This window comes from Chionomys nivalis, chromosome 14 (genome assembly GCF_950005125.1).
Source record: "Chionomys nivalis chromosome 14, mChiNiv1.1, whole genome shotgun sequence".
Classification (NCBI taxonomy): Eukaryota; Metazoa; Chordata; class Mammalia; order Rodentia; family Cricetidae; genus Chionomys; species Chionomys nivalis.
This window is the reverse complement of record NC_080099.1, coordinates 24,856,720-24,877,779: the sequence shown is the minus strand read 5'-3', so window position 1 is coordinate 24,877,779 and position 21,060 is coordinate 24,856,720. Positions and strand designations below refer to the sequence as shown.

General features: G+C 43.2%; 2 protein-coding genes across 3 annotated transcripts in view; both read left to right on the top strand.

The window, feature by feature from the left end:
• Positions 1-2,929, top strand: part of Dctn4 (dynactin subunit 4) — a 29,889-nt gene extending 26,960 nt beyond the window's left edge. For both annotated transcript variants that reach the window (XM_057788728.1, XM_057788727.1), the window contains one exon: positions 347-2,929. In XM_057788728.1, coding sequence (XP_057644711.1) covers positions 347-560 — 214 coding nt within the window. In that variant the 3' untranslated portion in view covers positions 561-2,929. The remainder of the gene's footprint in view (positions 1-346) is intronic.
• A 4,785-nt stretch (positions 2,930-7,714) lies between these two features.
• Rbm22 (RNA binding motif protein 22) lies at positions 7,715-20,413 on the top strand. Its single transcript, XM_057788764.1, has 11 exons — positions 7,715-7,841; positions 8,208-8,261; positions 10,791-10,820; positions 11,410-11,542; positions 12,498-12,598; positions 13,341-13,513; positions 14,366-14,566; positions 16,958-17,122; positions 18,161-18,249; positions 18,368-18,499; positions 19,319-20,413. Exons 1-11 carry the CDS (start codon positions 7,788-7,790, stop codon positions 19,447-19,449), a joined length of 1,263 nt encoding a protein of 420 aa, XP_057644747.1. The 5' UTR covers positions 7,715-7,787; the 3' UTR covers positions 19,450-20,413.
• Positions 20,414-21,060: the final 647 nt, after the last annotated feature.

The window sequence follows — 21,060 nt, the reverse complement described above, 5'->3', positions numbered from 1 at the left end:
ATTTCCTTTGTTCTTCCAGAGGACCCAGGTTCAATTCCTAGCACCCATAGGTAGCTCACAACCTCTGTAACTCCAGTTCCAAAGGATCAAATGCCCTTTTCTGCCCTCTGCAGGCACCAGGCATATACATGATACACAGACTTATAAGCAGGCAAAACACCTATACACGTTAAATAAATAAAAATTTTTAAAGGAAAGTATAAACAGCTCAGCTTTTTCTAAAACCCTTTGCTGGGCAGTAGATGGTGGTCACAGCAGAGATTCCCATTGCTTCATGAAATGACCAGGAGACTTGATGTTGATTCAGTTGACTTCTCATCCTAATACTGTGCTTTTTTTCCCATAGCATTGTAGCTTTCAGAAAAGCCAACAAAGTGGGCATCTTCATCAAAGTCACCCCACAGCGTGAGGAAGGTGAAGTGACCGTGTGCTTCAAGATGAAACATGATTTTAAAAACCTGGCTGCCCCCATCCGCCCCATGGAAGAAAGTGACCAGGGCACAGAGGTCATCTGGCTCACTCAGCATGTAGAACTGAGCTTTGGCCCTCTTCTTCCTTAAAGCAAAATCACCTGGTGGGTGATGCTGCCCACAGCTGTCACTGCAACTCCGTAACAGTGTGGAAGCTGCTGCTTCATTAGACGTGTTTATAAAGATGTACCCATCACTACTGAATCCTGTTCCTAGGAGTGGAGGCCAGACCAGGATACGGAGCACAGGGTAACCGCTGCTCCACTTGCTCTCTCTGTTGACTCCTGTAAGTCTGTGTCTCCCACATGAGCCCTGCACGTTGAGTAACAGCCTAACTCCATCCCAGTAAAATGGGTCTTCCTCGGAGGGTCATTAGATTTACTCCCTGAGAAATGGGCCATGAACCTGTCACAGTTTGACCCAAAAAAACTTAGAATGGTAATCCAGAGCAGACCTGCTGTTTGTGCCCCAGCACTGGTCTTGGTGTTCCAGCTGCTTTCTGCATTCCAGTAAGGATCACTAGTAATTATAACCATTCACTTGCCATGGCTCTCACTTTGCCATTGATTTCCATTTGACAGAGAAGTAGGATTGTCACGGTGTCTAACTTTGTGATGACAGGACGTGACTTCCTTAAGGCGCTCCGTTTGTCTCTTGTAAAGGACTACAGTATACCTACAGTTGCTCTTCATTTTCCACAGTAGGACATGGAAGCAATACCTGTCATGAAGTCCCGTGTGTTTTACCATTACCCAATATCCAGGGGCTAATGCTGCCACAGGGAGACAGCCTTTATAGTCTCACTCTATGCCCTTCTCTACTCTGGTTTTGTTTTTTAGATTTTTGTTTGTTTCTTTTTTATTTTTTCACATAGGCTCCCTTCTGGTAACCCTGGCCTGTAACTCCATCTGTATACCAAGCTAGCCTTGAACTCACCTGCTGTGATTAAAAACACTTGACTATCATGCCCAGCTCTCCACTCTGTTCTATAATTCAAGGAATTGTTCTAATGTTGAGGACATTAAAGAGAGAGCTGAGACAGTTTTAAGTGGACATACTCATTTCTCGGATTCAGAGAACATTTTAAATTTTGGATTTTTAGCATGATACAAACTAATGTTTTTTCCCCACTGAGTTGAAGGAGAAATCAACTATCTCTTATATCCAAAACTGGATGTTAAAAGGAACCTTTCCTTTTGTGGGTATAAGACTCCTCCTGCTGTATCAAGTGAGAATATTTAATTGTAAGCAAGTAGCCAAAAGGCTGGCTAACCCTAGACACACCACTTTTCTCAGATACTAATGTTGACTTGCAAACCTTAACTTCTGTGATGTTTTCTAAAAGGAATTGACAGAGAGGACCAGCTGCACCACTTTTCCTTAAAGTATTCCTAGTGCATGGCCAACAGACCTTGGAAGAAAAAGTTCCTGTTTACAAACCCTGCTTTGGTTTTCATTTTATGTCTTTAGGAGTTTTTGTTTGGTTTTATTTTGTTTTAAGGTATAGAGAATCTGGATGACAGATAGGAAATAGTATTTGTCAGTTCCCCTTAAAAGAGGAAACTATTTAGGAAGCTGTTGAAAGAGAGACTATGTTCTTTACAATCAAGCCAATTTTATGAAACAATACTCCCACATAGTAATATATTTACTACAGTATAAGAAGAAAATACTGATCTAATATTATGGGAACAGTAACTAATGTTTAATCTCCTAGACGCTGGAACAGGGAGTTGGGTAATTACAAGTTTCAAACTACAGAAAGTGATTTCAACTTCATGAAGACTCAAGTTAGAGCCTTCTGTGAAACCACTACTCAATGTCTGCTTGGGGTCAGGGGGATGGCTTCATAAGTTCACACATTGTGGAGGCAGGCACAGTTGTCTGCATGCCTTTATGCAGCGAAACTGATACTTATTCCCTAGAAAAAATGTTGACATAATGGGTCTACTCCTGGGTGACAGAGAAACACAAAAACACTTTTGAATATACAGTTTTTGTTTAAGAAGTCAAGTTAACTTACAGATAATGGCTGTTGGCTGTTTCAAGATGAGTTTATTGCAAGCTGGCCTTTTGTTCTTAGAAAAGGTTCAACACCTGCAGCTGGTGAATTCGGAGTTGCGTCTATCATCACCCTTCTGGTTTTAGATCAGGTGCAGGGTTTTATTACTACTCAATGTGCACCAGGACACAAGAGTCAGGCGTCCTTAGCACTTGAAACTACAATTTGGAAACTTAAGGCTAAGTTACTTTTGAGTTTGTGAATTGATTTACACACCTAAATTTTCCTTTGTTCCAAGTATATGTAAAGGCATACTGCACTAAATGCCATTGCGTCTTTGTAATAAGCATTTTTGTTGGCCCCTTTTGGGGATGAGAGGCACTCCTTGACTTATGAATAGCAGGTTACTGTTTTGCCTTATTGCTTAATGTAGTGAAATAAATCAGATAAAGCTTGAGTGTGTCTTCTGTTTGATTTCACAAATGCTGGTTAGAACCTGCACAACTCGGGGCCTCAAGGTCAGTTGGTAGGTAAGACTCAGTGGTAGGCGCCCTTCCACGTCTCTCTCGTTTTTTTGTTTTTATTTGGTAGGACAGCAGGTCATCTGCAGCTGGAGTTCCAGGTGGTTCTGAGCCGCCTGCTGGGAACTGAACTCTCCTCTGCAAGTGCTCTCTCCTGCTGCTCCCTTCATTTCTTTATGTAAATTAACTTGATAGAGTAATTCGCCAAGCCATGGGTAGTGGTGGCTCATGTTTTTATTGCCAGTGGTGCTAGGGAGGCAGAGGCAGGAGGATCTCTTGTGAGTTCAGGGCCAGCCTAGTCTAAATTAATGAATTCTAGCACTCTGTATACAAAGACCCCTGTCTCAAAAAAAAAAAAAAGTAATTCTCTGGACTCTGGAACACACAGGTGGATGTTGCCTGAGCTCCTGTGCAGGTTTCCAGATGCACCATTTTCAGTGCATTTCTCTACTGACCTGGAACATATGATGTGAACAAATCCCTCGTGCTTGTGATGAGCTAACATGAATTCCTTCATGGAGAGCTCTTTCTAGCCTCAGCATCCACCCACTCCTGACTGGGCCTTTGCCCTACTAGTGTCCTGCTGGCCCCTTCAGGGAATCAGTTTGCCTGGGTTCTGACTCTTCCCTAGGCTCCTGCCCCAACAGCAGCTTGGAAAACCAAGGACCTGGAAGCTGAAGTATGGTTAAAGGAGATCCAGGTTACATCTTTTGAACACAGGGAAAGTTAAATGAGATCCAGGTGTACCTTGGTGTATCCAAATCACTGTTCATCACTGAAGGAAACTAGGGTAGGAACTCCAAACAGCAGGAACCTTAAGGCAGGACTGGTGCAGAGGTTAAGGAGTGCTTGTTCCCCGTGGCTTGCTCAACCTGTGCTTTTACTGAGCCCAGGACCACCAGCCCAGCAGTGTTCCCACCCACAATGGGTTGGGCCCTCCCACATGAATCTCTAATTAAGAATATACCGTACAGGCTTGCTTACAGCCAAGTCTTATGGAGGCATTTTCTCAGCTGGGTTCCCTCCTCTTTGATGATAGCCAGGGATACGTAAGGAGAAACCTCATCTCGGAAAATAAATAAATAAGCAAATAAATAAATAAATTGTAATTTTAATCCACAATACTGTGCCTCTCCAAGGCAGGTACATCTTTCTGCCTTGCATTGCGGGACTTTGAACACATATAGCCCCTTTAATGGATTGCAAACTCCCTGAGATCAAATTCAGGTCCATTATGTTAGGTCTCAGAATGTGCGTATATACAGAAATGATAGTCTTGGCTTAGCTCAAACTGTACTATAAAAGCTTTTTTTGTTGTTGTTTGTTTTGTTTTTTTGTTTTGTTTTCTGAGACAGGGTTTCTCTGTGGCTTTGGAGCTGTCCTGGAACTACCTCCTGCAGACCGGGTTGGCCTCAAACTCACAGAGATCTACCTGCCTCTGCCTCCCGAGTGCTGGGATTAAAGGCTAGGATTTCTTGTCAATTAGATAAAAACCAGGCTTCCTCAAGAACTTGTGAAATGAGTTCCTTTCCACAAAAGGAATCCTCTCCCTTGCCTCTGAAAGAAGGGCTATTTGGCTCTCCATTGACATATACCTGTGACTGCATATCAAATGCCTATAATGACCTCCAGCCTCCCTCAGGCCTTACTCACACTTACTATGCATCTCAAAGCCCCCACACCAGCCTCCTGGCCCCTTGCACCTCCCAAGTCCTCCCTACTGCAACATAACCCCTTATAATCAGCAAGACTCTCCCACCATTTCTGCTATCTTCTTGGCTACCTTAGTCCTGGCTATGTCCTGTCTGTATGTGCTGCTCTTACAAAGGACCCAAGTTAGATTCCCAGAACCCACCGGGTTGCTCATAGCTACTAGTAATTCCAGCTACTAGGGGATCCGATTCCTCTAGCCTCTGGGTACCTACACTCATGTGCACAATCCACACAGAGACACATAATTTTAAATTTCTAAACTAATCTTAATAATCATAAATGTTCAGCTGGGCGGTGGTGGCATACACCTTTAATCCCAGCACTGGGGAGGCAGAGGCAGGCGGATCTTTGTGAGTTTGAGGCTAGCCTGGTCTATAAGAGCTAGTTCCAGAACAGACTCCAAAGCTACAGAGAAACGCTGTTGGGGGGGGGGGACATAATTCTCTGAGAAGACATAGGACATGCAGTGATAGTTCCTTTTCTGTCACTATGATAAAACACTATGACCAAAACAACTTATAAAAAAAGTTTAATTTTTTTTTTAAAAAGTGTTTAATTGGAGGGCTGGAGAGATGGTTCAGTTGTTAAGAGCATTGTTCTTCCAGAGGTCCTGAGTTCAATTCCCAGAAACGACAAGGTGGCTCACAACCATCTGTGATGAGATCTGGTGCCGTCTTCTGGGGTTCAGGCACACATGCAGGCAGAACACTGTATACATAATAAAAAAATAAGTGTTTAATTGGGCCTACAGTTCCAGTGGGTTAGAGTCCATGATGGTGGAGCAAAGGCCTAGCAGATATGGATAGGAGTGAGGAAATCAACCAAAATATTAAAGAATTGCCTTAAATATTAAAGATCAAAAAAGAGCTAATATGATAGCATGTAACCCTGTGATCCTAAGACTTGAAGAGAATTAACTTTTTTTGCACTCACATGTTCTAAAACCTCCAGAGGTGGGAAGTTTGAGAGAGCATTGCTTGGCTTAGGGGAATATAGCAGGCTTAATATAGGAGAGACATAAGACTTTGCCTCCTTCCCCAGGCTCTCATAAAGGAACAGAAAGCCTGAGCCACTTAGAAAAGTGTCTCCCCAGGTAAAGGCACATTGCTGCTGAAGCAAGGGATAAATAAATAAATAAAGTCCCTGGAAAGACAAGACTCGGTTCTGAGACAACTCTACACCAACACCCTCTGCTCACCTCTGCAGGAAGGACAGAGACATCCTCCTGTTTTAGGAAAGGAGATGATGTAGGTTCAATATAAAGTCAAAGTGAGATATGATGCGTAAAGCCAAGTAGTACCCACACGAAAGCTAAACACAGACGATGTCAGCACCAAACAAAAGAACTGTGTCCCGGATAATTGCCATCTCCACTAGACTCAGACTAGCTACTTTGAGGTCTTTGGTGGTTTTCAACATTGGAGAAATGTCTATCTTGGTTGACAGCTATTAAAAAGTTTTAATTATCTTTTTAACTTCTAGGGAATAATAGTAAATATTCAGGAACAGTTCGCTGAGGTGAAATAAAATAGGAAGGAAGGAAGGAAGGAAGGAAGGAAGGAAGGAAGGAAGGAAGGAAGGAATAAGAAGAGGAGGAGAACGCTTAAAAAGGGTTTCTAAGACTCAGGCACAAAGCCTACTAAACACAAACTGAATTGTAACAACAGAGACAGATCTCCTTTATCTCTGTACTCCCAATCTAGCAAACAGGAACATGCTTCAGTTTCTGGAAGCTTGGCAAAGGTACAAAAGGACATCTCTACTGTGCAGACATGCAGGACAGTTATAAGCTTAAGGATGAAGAGTGGGCATTTGAGAAACCTCAAAAACAATGACAGAGGATAGGAAAGCCATGACACACTGAAGGAAACCATCAAAACACAATCCAGATCCAGTTCAGTTGACTAGATCATTCAGACTCCACACAATGGGCCTCAACAGGACATAATCCGCCCTAAATCCAGGAGCATCTGAATAGAGATAGAACATAAATCAGTCATTACTGTAGGCTGTATGTGGGGCCGAGCTGATCACCTACAAGCACATCAAAACTTTGGGATGATAAAACTATATGGTTAATGTATGTAAGAAAATAATAACTATACAAGAAAATCTTTGAACAGTTTGGTGGTTGATTAGGTCAAATATTAAAATGATCAGGCCTGATGGCACAGACCTATAATCCCAGCTACATGGGAGACTGAGGAAAGAATATTACAAATTCAGACAGGGCCTTCCCGGGCTACAGAGATAGTTCAAGTTCAACCCAGAGATAAATAAAAATATAGAAAGGGATATTATAGTGTACGCCTTTAATCTCAGCACTCGGGCGGCAAAGGAAGGTGGATCTGTAGTTCCAGGCCAGCCTAGTCTACATTGTGAGTTCAAAACTACATAGTGTAACTCTGTCTCAAAATATTCGATGGTTAGGAGTTTATAAACTGGAAAGCTCTGACTTGCACGACCCTTTTCACGTCAGAAGTTAGAAAAACTAACTTCTTGGATCAGTGGCTTCATGGGTTTTTAAGCTCCAAGACACCACCACCACCCCCGAAAAAAAAAAAAGGTTAATTCATCTTAACCTCAATTTCTTTTTCTATAAAAGAGGAATCCACATCCTAGCCATAATGGTACGGTGGCAGCTTATGATAAAGGATAGCTAGTTAAATGTCATTTCCTAATAGTGACCCCGCTTCTGTCATAAAGAATGCCTCTGCCAACACCTCCGCCGAAGGAATTCGTTGTCTTCTACGGTAAACTTACTAGACATTTTGTACTTTCGTGTGCTAAATATAACAACGGGAGAGCTACTGGGAACATGAGAGACGCAGGCGTCAGTGCCTGGCTGCGACTAACCGCCTTTCGAGCCCAGCCTGGGCTGGTGGTTCTCGATCCGTTCCTCCACCCTTCGCATTAAGAAGGCGCGCACGGCAGTTGGGCGGAAGTTCTGACGCGCAGCCCCGCCCCGCGACCGCCCAAGGCGCATAGATTAGACGTAGCGCGGCGCCCGCCCGGAGCCTGTCGGGATTGTGGCGGTCGGTCTCCCGAATCGGAAGCCGGCGCTGCCTCGGGACTCCCGATATGGCGACCTCTCTGGGTTCCAACACCTACAACAGGCAAAACTGGGAGGACGCGGTGAGTGCGCGCCGGAGAAGGACGCGGGGGCGGCGAGGCCGGGCGGGATGGGAAGCCATGTCCCGGGCTGCGGCAGGATCGGCCGGAGCCGCGCTGCGGCCTAGCTCGGCGGGGCAGCCGGAGGAGAGCCCTCGTGCGGCGGATCAGGGTCCTGGGACTAGCGTTGTCCACCCGGAGACTCCACACTTCCCAGAGGCTTTCATTTTTTCCGCTTGCCGGAAGTGCAGACAGCGCCCCTTCCCGCTCCGCGGTCAGTGCCGGAGCTGGGGCTCCTGCCAACCTTGCACCCTTCCCCGCCCTAGAAAGTGACTGAGGGAACAGGGTCTTGGGGACTTGATCTTCAATCAGATTTCCCATTTTCTTTAGGACTTCCCCATACTGTGTCAGACGTGTCTTGGAGAAAACCCTTATATACGAATGGTGAGTGCTTGCTGTGCCGCGGGAGTTCACTGTATAGTATATTGTCCTTGCACGCTCATGGTAAAGTGTTTCTCTTGGCCGTTAGAAGGATTAATACTCTTTTACTAGCAGGACAACTTGCAAAGTAATGCCATGCGTACTTCCTCACCTAGACACTGAGCAATAATCCTGTAATGTAGGAGCTGTAACATAACAGCTAATACTTGTTGAGCATCTTCCCAGAAAGTAGGTCTGTTGACGGGAGAGTCACTCTTTATGTGACTCTACTCCCTGACTCCCAGTCAGACTCCCAGTCAGTGTGTCTTTCAGCCACTGCAGCTTGTAGTCTTTCTAGTTTAAGATACACCTGTCCTTTTTTTTTTTTTTGGTTTTTCGAGACAGGGTTTCTCTGTGGTTTTGGAGCCTGTTCTGGAACTAGCTCTTGTAGACCAGGCTGTCCTCGAACTCCCAGAGATTCGCCTGCCTCTGCCTCCCGAGTGCTGGGATTAAAGGCGTGCGCCACCACCACCCAGCTCACCTGTCCTTTTTCAAAAAGGGTAAAATGGCAACGGTCGGCGTGATTATTTTAGTATCATATATTGGGATCAGCCTCAGAGATGTTGACTGAATGGTCACCTTCTGAGCAAACTGTAGGAAGTCGGCCATGGCTTCATCCTGCTTGATCTGGGGACTGGGAAAACCTTTAGGGATTTCGGTTTTCACGCCAGAAGAATTTGATATTTATCCTATCAGTTCACATATATATTATGAGAGATTAAGTTGCATGTTCATGCTCTAATATAAAATAGTTTTTATATATTGATTACTTTTTTTTTATTGCTAGACATAATTAGTTGTAAAACAAAGATTCCTAAACCAGTTGTGAATGGTGATTCGTGCCTTTAATCCCGGCCTTTTAGGCAAGTGAATTTCTGTGAGTTCAAGGACATTCAGGACTACAGATCAAGTTCCAGGCCCTGCAGGACAATGCAGTGAGACCTTGTCCTTCTCCTAAAGCACATAGATATCACACACACACACACACACACACACACACACGCCACTGTCTGCCTCCTCCCAACCAGTGACCTAGAGAACTATGCTGAAAAAAGACTGCCAACCAGATTGCATGAGTAGATGCTTTGCAAAGCCGCTCTTGCTTCAGGTGCCACCGTCGCCACACTTGGTTCTCCTAGACCAATTGTAAGCTTGGTGGCCAGCTCCACCAGGCACATAAAGTCAACCAGCCAGGTGGTTGGATTGATGTTTAAACCAGTTTTCTCAAAGATTCCCTCAAAGGGAAACATGTGCTAGAAATTGGACGTTTTCACCTGGAAAACAAAGTGGCCCTTGAAATAGCCATCTCCCAGAAATGATTTTAAAAAAAAAAAAAAAATTTTTTAGGTTGGTGTACAAAGTAATGGGTTTCATTTTGTTATTTTCATACATCTGTCATACTTTGTTTTCAATTATCCCCTCCTCCACTATCCTCTCTCTTTCTCCCTGCCCTATTCTGCTTAGTTTTCTTATTTCTCCCAATATACCCTTCTTTGGGGAGAGGGGAGTGGAGACAGGGTTTCTCTCAAGTGCAGCCTTGGCTGCCCTGGAACTCAATCCATAGACCAAGCTGGCCTTGCATGCAGAGATCACCTGCCCCTGCCTTCCAAGTGCTGGGATTAAAGGCGGGCGCCACCATGCCCAGCTGCCCTTCTTTCTAATACCTGATTTATTATCTAGCCTCCACACACACACACTTCCCACTCAGGATCCCTTCTCTAGGTTCCTGATCTATACACACACGAGCACAATCTGAAATCTAGGTTTCACATGTAAAAAAAAAAAAAAAAACATACAGTGTTTCCATTAGAAATTTTAGTCTTGCGAATCAGAAGTAAATCTAAGAGTTGTGGCTCTGGGAAGACACTTAGTATTAGGTCCATTCTCTTTAGAGAATATGACCTTGTTGGTATATGTCTTAATTTCATTTCTCTTGCTGTGATAAAAGACCCTGACACAAACAGTTTAGGAGAAGAGGTTTATTTGCCTTGCAGTGTATAGTTAACAGTCCATCATTTGGGGGCAGTCAGGGCAACAGGAACTTGAAGTAGCTGGTCATACCACATTCAGGTCAAGAGCAGAGAATGAAAGCATGTGTGCTTGCTAGTGCTGAGCCCCTTCTTCACTTACAGGGTCCAGCGTCCAAACCCAGGGAATGGTGTCGCTCATGATCAGGCTGGTTCTTCCCACATCAGCTAAAGAAACCAAGATAAACTCCCATAGACATGCCCACAGGCTGATGTGGTCTACACAATCCATCATCAAGACTCTCTTCCCAGTTTAATCTAGGTTATGACAGGTTGACTGTTAGATCTAACCTTCACAGTACCCCTTATTGTAACAACTTAAAGATGATTTAGGTTTGGTTTGGTTATCTTTGTTTACAGTACCAGGGATCTCCAGACACATAGCATGTTTTGTACTTGGGGTTAAAAATCAGTTTCTTTTGTTTTTTATTTACCTGTTTGTAATTCCAGTTCTTTTCTATTTCAGACCAAAGAAAAATATGGAAAAGAATGCAAAGTAAGTGTATCTGTTAAGAAGTAGCTATTTCTTTTTCTTTATCTTTGTTCTGCCCTTTAGTCTACCAGTTAGCTTTGTACTTAGTTTTGAGATCCTTGGATCGGAATCCATTCTCATGACTTTCATGTGTCGTTGGTATAGTCAGTGGCTGACAACTAGTGTGGGAAATAATAAAAGGACCCTCCTCCTGTAGAGTCATGAACAGGTGTCTGAGTCTGCTCTGACTGCCGTGGGTTTCTGTGCCAGGTGTTGTCTGGCTACTACCCAGGAGCATTTCAGCTGAGGAGAAAGGTTGAAGCTGTCATGGTATTCTCAAAGATAATATTTCCTGCTTTGTTTTCCCTGTTCCCCACCAAAAAGATAGTCAGATTTTTAATGTTTGCCTGTAAGTGGGAGGACTTTGACTTTCTGAATATTTATTTCTGTATTTTGTGAGCTTTTTAACTACGAGAAAAGAGAAAATAAATGGAATTGAAGGTTAGCTGGCATATAGATTAGGTACTTGCTAAGGTCAGCTCTCCATACTTAGTAAATCTGGATTGAGTCCAGGTCAGGACCATTAACATGCTATGGTTCTCGATGTGTTCAGATCTGTGCCAGACCATTCACAGTGTTTCGTTGGTGCCCTGGGGTCCGCATGCGCTTCAAGAAGACTGAAGTGTGCCAAACCTGCAGTAAATTGAAAAACGTTTGTCAGACCTGCCTGTTAGACCTCGAGTATGGTATGTTTCCACATCCACTAGACTTGATGCCTCCCACTTCTCTGGTTCTGATCCCATTGTAGAATGCCTACTGTTTTTGCTTTTCCCAGGCATACACTTATAATTAGGCTTCTGTGGAGTCCCCCTGAGCAACAGTAGGAACTTGAGGAGCAATTGGGAAGAAGCCAGAACTGGCCTGCACCTCATCTGTGTAGCCATTTGGAGTGAAAGGCATTGCTCCTGTGATAGGCTATTCCTTTGCCTGGAACTTTTCTCATAGTTCCAACCAGAAGTTCCTGGGCCTTATTTTGGCCATGGCTAAAGTCTATTCTTTGAAACGATTTTCTAAAACGTTCGACTCACCTAATTGTGTGACAGCACAGGAATTTGGACAGATCTGAAGATGCTCTGCAGCAGTTCCCAGCCTGACAAATAGTTTGCTTTAAAATATGTAAGCTGTCACCAAGTATGTCGATGATCTTTTTATTTTAAAATTTTATTATTGTTTTTAATTATGTATATATGTGGGAGTGGGGTGCACATGTGAGTGCAGAACAGAGTCCAGAAGGGAGTGTCATCTTCTGGAGCTGGGGTTACAGTGAGCCACCCTGCGCGGTTTTAAGGAACCGCACTCTGGTCCTCTGCAAGAACAGTATGTACTCTGGAATATCTCTGTAGTCCCCACCAAGTAGGAAAGAGAAGGGAAAGATGGTGTTGTCATTTATGTCCATATTCAGTATGAATGTTTTTTCTTTTTTTTTTTTTTTTTTTTTTTTTTGGTTTTTCGAGACAGGGTTTCTCTGTGGTTTTGGAGCCTATCCTGGAACTAGCTCTTGTAGACCAGGCTGGTCTCGAACTCCCAGAGATCCGCCTGCCTCTGCCTCCCGAGTGCTGGGATTAAAGGCGTGCGCTACCACCGCCCGGCATGTTTTTTCAAATCTATGATTTTTTTTTTTCCTCCATTTCTTTATACCAGGCCTACCCATCCAAGTTCGTGATGCAGGATTGTCGTTTAAAGATGACATGCCCAAATCAGATGTCAACAAAGAATATTACACACAGAATATGGAAAGAGAAGTATGTTTTTATTTTAATTAAAATCTTATTACATCACTTCCTCTCTCCTACCCCTCCTATATATGTCTTCTCCCTCCAACCCCTTTCAACACACCCCCATTGATGGCATCTTTTTCTTTGTTTATTATTGGTTTTGTGTATGTGCACAGTACAAACATATAAATGCAACCTGCTGAATCCATTTAATGTCGCTTATATGTATATGATTTCAAGGCTGATCACTTTGTATTGGATAACTAATTAAGGAGTTCATCCCCAGAAGAGACCAGTTCTCTTTCAACAGTCATTAGTTGCCAGTAGTTCTTTCTCTAGGAATAGGACCCATGAGATTTCCCCTTTCTGAATTAGTATATCTAGAATTTTTTTGAGGGTTTCTCTGTATCCCTGACTGTCCTGGAACTCACTCTATAGACCAGGGTGACCTTGAACTCAGAGATCAACCTGCCTCTTCCTAAGTTCTGGGGTTAAAGGCATGCCCCACATACCCACATTAGTATATTGGCTCTTATCTTTGTTTAGGAAATCATGGGTATGGTTTCTCTGCCATTTCTAGGAAACACAGTCTCACACCAGACTTCCTGGTCCTCTGACCACTTTGTTGATGTTATTGTTTGTCTGGCAGGGGATAGATTGTATACATGTGGTTCTGGGAATTGAACCCAGGGCCTCATGGTTGATGGAGTTTGTATTTGATAAAAGTCTTAAAGAATTGACAACCTGTAAAGTTGTCCTCTTCATGCAGATTTCTAACTCTGATGGAACACGACCAGTTGGCATGCTGGGGAAAGCTACATCCACCAGTGACATGCTGCTTAAGTTGGCCCGGACCACGCCGTACTACAAAAGGAATCGGCCCCACATTTGTTCCTTCTGGGTGAAAGGAGAGTGTAAGAGAGGAGAAGAGTGTCCATATAGGTAAGACCTGGGCCTCACTTTCTGTATTTACTTGCAGGCAGCTGATTAGTGGGAGGCTCCAACTTAAATTTGTACTTTAGTGTCTAAAGGTCTTATGGTCCGCAGAGTATCTCATGTCCTAGAACTGTTACATTTATAAGAACCTAGCTAAATTATATTTTCTACTTAATGACTAACTGAGAGAAACTAAATTGCTATGTCACATAAAATACATGCTGACTTGAAGTTTCTAAGATTACTTAGTCATCATTTAAATAGTTTGAATAGCAAAATATAGTTGAAATCAAAATAGACCAGACTTCTGCGGGCTACTTTTTTTTCAACCAAGACTGCCAAACATCAGAACTAAGGATTCCAACTAATGATTTGTCAACTGTAATCAACTGTAATACCTGCTCCCTCCCCCCCCCCCAAAAAAAAATCAAACCATATGCCCTTTTTCTAAAGTGAAGTCCAGGGGGCTGGAGAGATGGCTCAGCGGTTAAGAGCATTACGTGCTCTTCCAAAGGACCCGAGTTCGATTCCCAGCAACCACATGATGGCTCACAACCATCTGTAATGAGGTCTGGTGTCCTCTTCTAGCAGGCATATATGCAAACAGAATATTGTATCCATAATAAATAAATAAATATAAAAAAATAAAGTGAAGTCCATAGCTTTAATCAGATTCTCTTCCAGCTAGGAAGTCTTTGTGTGGTATAGCAATCCCTTAGTATTTGCTCTGTTTAGTAACGGTATTTTTGTATGGATATGGTTTCCATAGGCATTGAGGGACTTTATCATGTAGCTACCGTAGAGTGATCATTTTTCCCTTTGTTTCACCTTTGTGCTTTTTTCATTTGTGAATCTCAGACATGAGAAGCCTACCGATCCAGATGACCCTCTTGCTGATCAGAATATAAAAGACCGGTACTATGGAATTAATGACCCTGTAGCCGATAAGCTTCTAAAGCGGGCTTCAACCATGCCTCGTCTAGACCCACCAGAGGATAAGACCATTACCACACTGTATGTGGGTGGTCTGGGAGACACCATTACTGAAACAGATCTCAGGTTGGTGGGCTTCATTGCAGAACTCTTCTTTGCTTTTAACTGCGTTGGAATGGTTTGCAAAAAACATCACCCTACATGATAATTCTAAATCAAGTTTAATTTTTTTTAGCTAGCCTATCATTGGTATGAATGATGACTGAAAGTTGTTTTTTTTTTTTAATTTATTTATTTATTATGTATACAATATTCTGTCTTGTGTGTATGCTTGAAGGCCAGAAGAGGGCACCAGATCCCATTACAGATGGTTGTGAGCCACCATGTGGTTGCTGGGAATTGAACTCAGGACCTTTGGAAGAGCAGGCAATGTTCTTAACCTCTGAGCCATCTCTCCAGCCCTGAAAGTTTTTTAAAAGTCTTTTTTATGATGCCAGTGTAGTTCCATTTCTCAAGAGTGCTTTTTCATGTTTGCATTAGAAAAGAAATATGGGCCTAGTGGCCAACTGGATTTTTTTTTATAATTACTGTGTGTGTTTGTGATACATGTATAGGCTTGTGCAAGTGACTGCTAGTACCCAAAGAGGCCACAGGTGTTAGAGCCTCCTAGAGCTGGAGTTACAAATAGTGAGCCCCTCGACATGGGTGCTGGGAATCAAACTTAGTCCTTTGCAAGAGCAACATGTGCTCTTAACCTCTGAGCCATTTCACCAGCCCCTAGTATGAATTATTAAAGGATAATACACATACTCATACACATCCAATTATTATGGACGGTAGCAAGCCCTGTGGCTCTAAGCCTATGCATGTATGTATGTATGTGTTTATTTATTTATTTCGGTTTAAATTGCGTTTGTTTTTTTTGTTTGTTTGTTTTTTTTGTTTGTTTGTTTTTTTGGTTTGGTTTGGTTTGGGGTTTTTTTTGGTTTTTTTCGAGACAGGGTTTCTCTGTAGCTTTGGTGCCCGTCCCGGAACTAGCTCTTGTAGACCAGGCTGGCCTCGAACTCACAGAGATCCACCTGCCTCTGCCTCCCGAGTGCTGGGATTAAAGGCGTGCGCCGCCACCACCCAGCTTTGTTTGTTTGTTTGTTTTTTAGGAGAGGTCCTGATTTAATTTGTATTTCTGGCTTATTCTGTGCTTAACTATATAGCTTTTCCAGTGAGATTAAGTAGAGAAGAAACTCCTGCTCTTGGTGGCCTATCTCCATCAAACCCTATCTCATTAAGCCAGTAATCTCCAAGGGCCAGCTAACTTTTTATGAAAGGGCTCAAGAAAATACTTTGGGCTCAGTGGAGCACATGTGATATCTTCTGGACATTGCTCCCTTTTTTGTTGTTTTAGGTTCTGATACAGAGTTTCCTACAGCTCAGGCTATCTTGGAAAACTTATATGACCTTAAACTCCTGATCCTCTTGCTTTCTTTCATCTCCTAAGTATTGCATTGATATGTATTAGGTACCAGGCCTGACTTTTTTGTTCGATTAGTTTTATTTATTTATTTGTCTATTTTAATTTTTTGAGACAGGGTCTTGTCATATAGCGTGAATTGGCCTGAAACTCAAGATCTTCCCCTTTCTCTGACACTAGGGCTGTGCATGGGTCACCATGACTGACTTTCTCCTTCGTTTTCCACTTTTTTCCTTCTTTCAGTTTTAATTATTTTTTATTTCATTGAGTTAGTAATAAAGTGATTAAAAAAAATTAATTTTTCCAGTTCTAAGAATTGAACTGAGGGTCTCTCACATAATAGACCAGCGTTCTCTGCCACTGAGCCATACAGTCCTCAACCCGTAAACATGTTTTGAAGCATTCTTTGCTCATGGCTTGGCATTGTAGCATTTGCTTGCAGTCCCAGCTGAGCAGAAAGATATTTGACCCCATGAGTTCAAAATTAACCTGTAAGCCGGGCGGTGGTGGCGCACGCCTTTAATCCCAGCACTCGGGAGGCAGAGGCAGGCGGATCTCTGCGAGTTCGAGACCAGCCTGGTCTACAAGAGCTAGTTCCAGGACAGGCACCAAAACCACAGAGAAACCCTGTCTCGAAAAACCAAAAAAAAAAACAAAAAAAAACAAAAAAACAAAATTAACCTGTATAACATAACAGGGCTCCATTTCAAATGAAAAGAGTCTTGACTCATGGACCATAAGAGCTGTAGTTTGCCAGTGCCTTATACTTGGGGTAGGAAGTGTGGCTCTTAAGTAACCAAGGAAAACCCCTCCTCTCCTCCACAAGAAAAATGCAGAGACACAGGAGAACTCTTACTTAATTTCCCTTTTATCTCCAGTAAGCAGCCCTTACATTAGGGCCGGGTTCGAGGGGAGCCTGACGACAGGCGTGTGTCCGTGGGGCCACCTGCCTAGTGGTGACTCGGAACATTCTAAGTTTATAGCCCGTTTCCATTTCCCCAGGCAGTGTCTGGGTTGCTAACCTGTTTTCCTTGGCTGTATTCCTTCAGAAATCACTTCTACCAGTTCGGAGAGATCCGCACAATTACAGTTGTGCAGAGGCAGCAGTGTGCCTTCATCCAATTTGCCACCAGGCAGGCTGCTGAGGTGGCTGCTGAGAAGTCCTTCAATAAGCTCATCGTGAATGGCCGCAGGCTCAATGTGAAGTGGGGAAGGTATGAATGAGATTGTTCTGGACAGTTCTCATCTGGACACTGAAAGCCTTGGGTAAACAGGTTTGACAGGACCTTTAAACATCTTTAGAAGCTACTTCTCTAGTGTTTTTATTTTAGTGACTTTATGTGAATGGATATTTTGCATACATGTATGTCTGTGTACCACTTGTGTGCCTGGTGCCAGAAGAGAGTATTGGATCCCCTGGGGCTGGAGGTACAGATAATTATGAGTCCCTATGTGGGTGCTGGGAATGAAACCAGTGTCCTCTGAAAGGACACTCATGATCTTAACTGCTGAGCCATCCCTCCAGCTCCCTTATTTGATTTCTATGGCTGCTGGAAACTTCTTGCTTTAGAAATGTGTTTTAAGGTCTTGCTCTTATGACCTGCTCCTTTGAAATTCTTCATGTTTTACCAGCCACTATGTGTCAAGCATAATGCTAGGTTACCAAAGATAGATGTTGAGGGGTTCCACTGACTTAGATTCTCCCCTCAAAGGCTGCATGCTAGAGTAGTGAGGAAAGGGACAAACAGAAGAATGTCTGCTTTAAGTTTGAAATTGACTGCATAAGAGAGAGAAATAAAATGCCCTAAGTTTCAAAGGGGACTCTGTCTCCCCTTGGTGGAGTGCAGCGTTTTCTCTGTGCTGAGCACTTGTTCTGCACGTGAATGTTGTCTGCTCTAACCGTGACAGGGGTTTGGGTTTGGGTTTTTTGACACAGGGATTCTCTATGTAGGCCTGGCTGTTCTGGGACTGTGTAGATCCTGTCCTGGAACTCAGAGATCTGCCTGCCTCTATCTTCCAGAAGCTAGGATTAAAGGCAAGGGCCATCATGTCTGGCCAATGACAGTTTTGAACCAGACTTACCACCTTCAAAAATCTTGCTTTTAATCACTCTACACTTTGTCATCTGTGGGAAAAGAATGTTTGCTGAAAGGGGAAAGAGTGGTGGGGCTCATTTTACTGCAGAGTGAGTTAAGCAGCGGTGTGAAAGAAGACTGGACAGGTTCTTGATGTACTGTCATGTTTGTCTCCAGATCCCAAGCTGCCAGAGGAAAAGAAAAAGAGAAGGACGGAACCACAGACTCCGGGATCAAGCTGGAGCCTGTCCCAGGGCTTCCTGGAGGTAAGTGCAGACTTCTTGCTGATAGAAACCAGTCAGCTGGGGTGCAGCAAACCCAGGATCTAAACGGTGGATATGTGGTATTGATTGTCTTCCTAAGTGTCTGCTATTTCCTCTCCAGCTCTACCCCCTCCTCCTGCAGCAGAAGAGGAGGCATCTGCCAACTACTTCAACCTGCCCCCAAGTGGCCCTCCAGCAGTGGTGAACATTGCCCTGCCCCCTCCCCCTGGAATCGCCCCACCCCCACCCCCAGGTAATTGCCTTCTTTCTTCCTGGCCCAGAGAAGTCCTTGTAAAAGTTCTGCACCTGAGTTGAGTCTCAGACTGCTGGGTTCTTTGTGCTTGCTCTGGGACTCAGAGAAGAAAGGCACCACTCTGTAAACCTGGGCATAGGTATCATAGGGTAGAGTTTATGCATAACAGCCATCTACCACCAGTCTGTTTCGCATTGTAAATTTTGTACTGATACCCTAGAGCCCTGTTACCTGTCCACAGCAAGATATGGGCCTTGTATCACAATGGGAATCAGTAAACACTGCTTTCAAAAAAAAAAAAACTTGCTACAAAGAGACTGTCATGTGAATTGGTTATGAACTTGAGTTACATTTGGACTCATTCTTTATCATGTCGGTTCAAGAGAGCAGTAGTGCTGTGTGACTGTCCATGACAGTGTGAACAATGTAGGAATAGTGGGTGGCTGGTGTTCTTTTGACCATGAGCCTGTATGTTTGAAGAAAGTCTTTCCATTCTGGAGTCAAGCATTGAGGCTAATGATGACAGAAGGAATCTTGGCATCAACATGGTTTCTTTCTGGTCGCCCACATGCTGATTGACTCCTGTCTGGTAGGATTTGCTATGTTTGATTAGTAACAGACAGTTGGGTCTGAAGTTTTTTGAGCTGAGAGGAAAAATCAGGGAATATAGGTACATATTCCTAAGCAGGGACTGTGCTCTGCCATTAACATTATGTCAGCCTTGATGTATATGTAGGTGGTTTTGATCTTAGAAAGATTCAGGGGTTTGGAAGGTTGTCAAGGGAACTGCAAGTTTTAATTTTTTCTCTTCCACATCAGGTTTTGGACCACATATGTTCCACCCAATGGGACCGCCGCCTCCTTTCATGAGGGCTCCCGGACCAATCCACTACCCTTCTCAGGACCCTCAAAGGATGGGAGCTCATGCTGGAAAACACAGCAGCCCCTAGCACAGCATCACCACTTGGGCTCTGAGGAAGAAAGGGCGCTTAAAATCCCAGTAAATGACTCCTGGGATCAGTATAATTTTCTTTGCTTTGTAGTTTCCATGGTAGCTGAATGTGTTCAGATGTGGGCAGCCAGAGAACACAGCTATGCTTCCCACATGTATCAGAGGATCAGCGGGCCCAAAACAAGCTGCCATGAACACAGCTGCTTACCACTATAGCAGTACTAAGATAGCCTGTGTCTGTTCCCTTCCACCTTGTGAGGGACATGCACATGGGCGAATCGGAGTAACTAATGGAGTTACTATCCCAATATGTTCATTTTGTATCTTTTTGGGTGGGAGGCAAAAATTGACCTGAGGTTTGGAAGAAAAAGCCTTTTGACCATTTTTATGTCTATTTGGTATTTTCTTTTTTATCATCTAAAAAAAATTTAGTACTAATCATTGTAGTGGAGTAAATGTGATTTAACTAATTTAAAGTCATACCCTCAGAGAGACAAGCAGAGACCAGAACTCAGCACAGCCGATATTTTCTTTGTTTTTAAAACTTCATACGTTACTAAAGGAGTCAACTGATAATTTTACTTCTCCACACTGTCAGAAAAAGACAAAAATAAAAACTTGCATTTTATTCCTATTGGGTAGAAACCCAAATTTTATGGCGCTGCATATCATTGATGAAACCTGGTACCTGAGATGAAATGGTTTTAATGAACTTGATGTAAAACACTTCAACAAACTGAAAGGAAGAGACTTGGAGTGCATTTGCCCGGAGACTGGCCCTGCAGCTGGAACATGCATCTTCAGCATTCACCTGTGTGTCTTCAGCGGCTCGTCATTCGCTGCCTCTGGGCAGGAGACTGTTCAGTCTTAGGATGTTTGGATTTAACTGAATTGTAGATGGTAAGGGAAATTTGATGTTGTATTGTATTTTTTGTTTTTAAATAATTAAAACGGGTCAATTTTCCAAATGTGGATTTCTGTTTCTTTTACCTTTGGTATTGAACTTGAAATTGGTAAAAGAAACAAATTATATGCATATGAATTTTTAAATCTTTAGACATAATTTTTCTTTGGTGGCAGGAGGTGGGTGGCATGCAGTTTGAGATAATCTCCATAGAGCTCAGGCTAGTCTTTCTTATCAACCCCTTGAGTACTGGGATTACAGGCCTGTGTCACATCAAGGTTTTTTTTGTCCATTCCATGATGGTAAAAATACTCAGCCTTTTTAGTACTAAGAAGTTGGTAGTAGGGTTGAAATAAGAACAGACAGAAAGCTGAGTGTGGTGGTGCATGCCTTTAATCTTAGCACTCGGGGGGCAGAAGCAGGCAGATCTCTATGAGTTTGAGGCCAGCCAGGGCTACATAGTGATTTCTAAGACAACAAGACATAGTGAGACCCTGTCCAAAAAAAAAAACATTTATAGAGTTTTGTCTAAGGCTTTTGATATATGGTAATTTCGAGTGTGTTCTTACACAAGCCACGGTAAGGGAAACAACACAATCTAAAATATGTTTGATGCTATTTTATTAGCTAAAGTCGATACTTCAGAGCTTACATGTGTAACTTGTAAAACAAGAATTAGGCAATTTCCCCCTTTTCCAGTCGCCC